This window comes from Somniosus microcephalus, chromosome 32 (assembly GCF_052327205.1).
Source record: "Somniosus microcephalus isolate GS21.2 chromosome 32, FLI_Smic_1.0, whole genome shotgun sequence".
Taxonomy (NCBI): domain Eukaryota; kingdom Metazoa; phylum Chordata; class Chondrichthyes; order Squaliformes; family Somniosidae; genus Somniosus; species Somniosus microcephalus.
The window spans coordinates 40805019-40809006 of NC_141018.1; the positions used below are offsets into that span (position 1 = coordinate 40805019).

The 3988-nt window shown below is 64.9% G+C and overlaps 1 protein-coding gene across 1 annotated transcript in view; it reads right to left on the reverse strand.

Annotated features, from left to right (window-relative positions):
• larp6a (La ribonucleoprotein 6, translational regulator a) overlaps positions 1–648 on the reverse strand; it is an 8554-nt gene extending 7906 nt beyond the window's left edge. Inside the window, exon 1 of the mRNA XM_085972499.1 lies at positions 86–648. Coding sequence (XP_085828625.1) covers positions 86–612 — 527 coding nt within the window. The 5' untranslated portion in view covers positions 613–648. The remainder of the gene's footprint in view (positions 1–85) is intronic.
• Between the last annotated feature and the right edge of the window lie 3340 nt (positions 649–3988).

Here is a 3988-nt window from a genome sequence, read left to right on the forward strand (position 1 = left end):
CTCTCCTCCCTCTCTCTTCTCCTCTCTCTCTCTCGCTTCTCTCTTCTCTCCCTCTCCCTCCGGCTCTCTCTCCGGGCCCCGGTACCTTGATTTATCCGCTTTCCCCGGGCTCGCCTCCTCCTCACTGCCGCTGCCCCCGCTGCCGGTGGGCGGCTGCGGCTCGGGCTCCTCCTCGGCCAGCGCCACTCGGATTCGCACTGGCGGGGAAGGGCGCGCCACCTCCCCGGGGGACAGGGGCTCGGGTCCCGTGGATGGAGAGCCTGCCGGGCCGGGCAGCGCAGTCTCTTCCATGGCCGGGCGCCTGGGCAGGCCGAGCCAGAGGCGGCGGAAAGCGGCGAGCCCGCCGGGCCGTACTGCTGCTGCCGAGGGCGGGCTGTGGCTGCCTGGAGCCACCGCCTTCCCCCCGCCCCGGGGCTGGTCTTGAGCCGGGGGTGGAGCCTCAGCCTGAGCTGGGGGCGGGGGATCGGGATCGGCCGGGGCGCTCCATCGGTAACGGGGCCTGGGGCTGGGCGAGAAGAGCCAGCCACCCTGGGCCAGCGGTAGCGACTCCCGCAGCGGTGGCGGCGCCAGGAAGACGGCCCAGCGCAGGAAGGCGCTCTGCAGGCTGTACATCGGGGACCGGGCCACGGCTACCGGGGGCCGCCGCCTCGCCCTGGCGCAGCTTATCAGGGGCCTGCGGCCTCGGCATCTCCCAATCAGAGAGAGCGAGGCATCGGGCCCCTAATTGGATTAATCAACCAAAGCGGATCAGAATTAACGGCGGATTAAAGAGAGAGAGGGTCAGTGTCCAGAGAGAGAAAGAGAGAGAGGGGGGTCAGTGTCTGGGGAGAAAGAGAGAGAGTATATACAAATTATATGAATGTATATTTATACACTCAGGGATATATCTGTTTGTACACTGTATGGATAGACCTGTATTTTTGTGTACAACCATGAATGTTTTTCGATGCTTTGGCAACATAAGATGTACCTTGTCATGTCAATAAAGCGATTTGAATTGAATTGAATTCAAAAGAGTATATACAAATTATACGAATGTCTATATTTATACAATCAGGGATATATCTGTTTATACACTGTATGAATAGATCTGCGTTTATGTGTTAAACCATAAATGTTTTTTCGATGCTTTGGCAACATAAGATGTACCTTATCATGCCAATAAAGCGATTTGAATTGAATTGAGAGGGGGTCAGTGTCCGGAGAGAGAGAGAGAGAGAGGGGGGTCAGTGTCCAGAGAGAGAGAGGGGGGTCAGTGTCCAGAGAGAGAGAGAGAGAGGGGGGGGTCAGTGTCCAGAGAGCGCGAGAGAGAGAGGGGGTCAGTGTCCGGGGAGAGAAAGAGAGAAGGGGGGTCAGTGTCCGGGGAGAAAGAGAAAGAGAGGAGGGGGGGGGTCAGTGTCCGGGAGAGAGAGAAAGAGAGAGGGGGTCAGTGTCCGGGGAGAGAGAGAAAGAGAGAGGGGGGGGTCAGTGTCCGGGGAGAAAGAGAGAGGGGGGGGTCAGTGTCCGGGGAGAGAGAGAGGGGGGGGTCAGTGTCCGGGAGAGAGAGAGGGGGGGGTCAGTGTCCGGGGAGAGAGAGAGGGGGGGGGTCAGTGTCCGGGGAGAGAGAGAGGGGGGGGGTCAGTGTCCGGGGAGAGAGAGAGGGGGGGGTCAGTGTCCGGGGAGAGAGAGAGGGGGGGGTCAGTGTCCGGGAGAGAGAGAGGGGGGGGTCAGTGTCCGGGGAGAGAGAGAGGGGGGGGTCAGTGTCCGGGGAGAGAGAGAGGGGGGGTCAGTGTCCGGGGAGAGAGAGAGAGGGGGGGTCAGTGTCCGGGGAGAGAGAGAGGGGGGGTCAGTGTCCGGGGAGAGAGAGAGAGGGGGGGGTCAGTGTCTGGGGAGAGAGAGAGAGAGAGGGGGGGGTCAGTGTCTGGGGAGAGAGAGAGGGGGGGGGTCAGTGTCTGGGGAGAGAGAGAGGGGGGGTCAGTGTCTGGGGAGAGAGAGGGGGGGTCAGTGTCTGGGGAGAGAGAGGGGGGGGTCAGTGTCTGGGGAGAGAGAGGGGGGTCAGTGTCTGGGGAGAGAGGTGGGCGGGTCAGTGTCTGGGAGAGAGGTGGGGGGGTCAGTGTCTGGGGAGAGAGGTGGGGGGGTCAGTGTCTGGGAGAGAGGTGGGGGGGTCAGTGTCTGGGGAGGAGAGGTGGGGGGTCAGTGTCTGGGGAGAGAGGTGGGGGGGTCAGTGTCTGGGGAGAGAGGTGGGGGGGTCAGTGTCTGGGGAGAGAGGTGGGGGGGTCAGTGTCTGGGGAGAGAGGTGGGGGGGTCAGTGTCTGGGGAGAGAGGTGGGGGGGGTCAGTGTCTGGGGAGACAGGTGGGGGGGTCAGTGTCTGGGGAGACAGGTGGGGGGGTCAGTGTCTGGGGAGACAGGTGGGGGTCAGTTGGGGGGGTCAGTGTCTGGGGAGAGAGGTGGGGGGGGTCAGTGGGGAGAGAGGTGGGGGGTCAGTGTCTGGGGAGAGAGGTGGGGGGGTCAGTGTCTGGGGAGAGAGGTGGGGGGGTCAGTGTCTGGGGAGAGAGGTGGGGGGGTCAGTGTCTGGGGAGAGAGGTGGGGGGGTCAGTGTCTGGGGAGAGAGGTGGGGGGGTCAGTGTCTGGGGAGAGAGGGTGGGGGGGTCAGTGTCTGGGGAGAGAGGTGGGGGGGTCAGTGTCTGGGAGAGAGGTGGGGGGCTCAGTGTCTGGGGAGAGAGGTGGGGGGCTCAGTGTCTGGGGAGAGAGGTGGGGGGCTCAGTGTCTGGGGAGAGAGGTGGGGGGGCTCAGTGTCTGGGGAGAGAGGTGGGGGGGCTCAGTGTCTGGGGAGAGAGGTGGGGGGGGTCAGTGTCTGGGGAGAGAGGTGGGGGGGTCAGTGTCTGGGGAGAGAGTGGGGGGGTCAGTGTCTGGGGAGAGAGCTGGGGGGTCAGTGTCTGGGGAGAGTGAGGGGGGGGTCAGTGTCTGGGGAGAGTGGGGGGGGGTCAGTGTCTGGGGAGAGTGGGGGGGAGGTCAGTGTCTGGGGAGAGTGGGGGGGGTCAGTGTCTGGGGAGAGTGGGGGGGGGGTCAGTGTCTGGGGAGAGTGGGGGGGGGGTCAGTGTCTGGGGAGAGTGGGGGGGGTCAGTGTCTGGGGAGAGTGGGGGGGGGTCAGTGTCTGGGGAGAGTGGGGGGGGGGGGCAGTGTCTGGGGAGAGAGGGGGGTGTCAGTGTCTGGGGAGAGAGGGGGGTGTCAGTGTCTGGGGAGAGGGGGGTGTCAGTGTCTGGGGAGAGGGGGGGGTCAGTGTCTGGGGAGAGAGGGGGGGGTCAGTGTCTGGGGAGAGGGGGGGTCAGTGTCTGGGGAGAGAGGGGGGGTCAGTGTCTGGGGAGAGGGGGGGGTCAGTGTCTGGGGAGAGAGGGGGGGGGTCAGTGTCTGGGGAGAGAGGGGGGGGTCAGTGTCTGGGGAGAGGGGGGGGTCAGTGTCTGGGGAGAGGGGGGGGTCAGTGTCTGGGGAGAGAGGGGGGGGTCAGTGTCTGGGGAGAGGGGGGGGTCAGTGTCTGGGGAGAGAGGGGGGGGTCAGTGTCTGGGGAGAGAGGGGGGGGTCAGTGTCTGGGGAGAGAGGGGGGGTCAGTGTCTGGGGAGAGAGGGGGGGGTCAGTGTCTGGGGAGAGAGGGGGGGTCAGTGTCTGGGGAGAGAGGGGGGGGTCAGTGTCTGGGGAGAGAGGTGGGGGTCAGTGTCTGGGGAGAGAGGGGGGTGGTCAGTGTCTGGGGAGAGAGGGGGGTCAGTGTCTGGGGAGAGAGGGGGGGTCAGTGTCTGGGGAGAGGTGGGGGTCAGTGTCTGGGGAGAGGGGGGGGTCAGTGTCTGGGAGAGAGGGGGGGGGTCAGTGTCTGGGGAGAGAGGGGGGGGTCAGTGTCTGGGGAGAGAGGGGGGGTCAGTGTCTGGGGAGAGAGGGGGGGGTCAGTGTCTGGGGAGAGAGGGGGGGTCAGTGTCTGGGGAGAGAGGGGGGGTCAGTGTCTGGGAGAGAGAGGGGGGG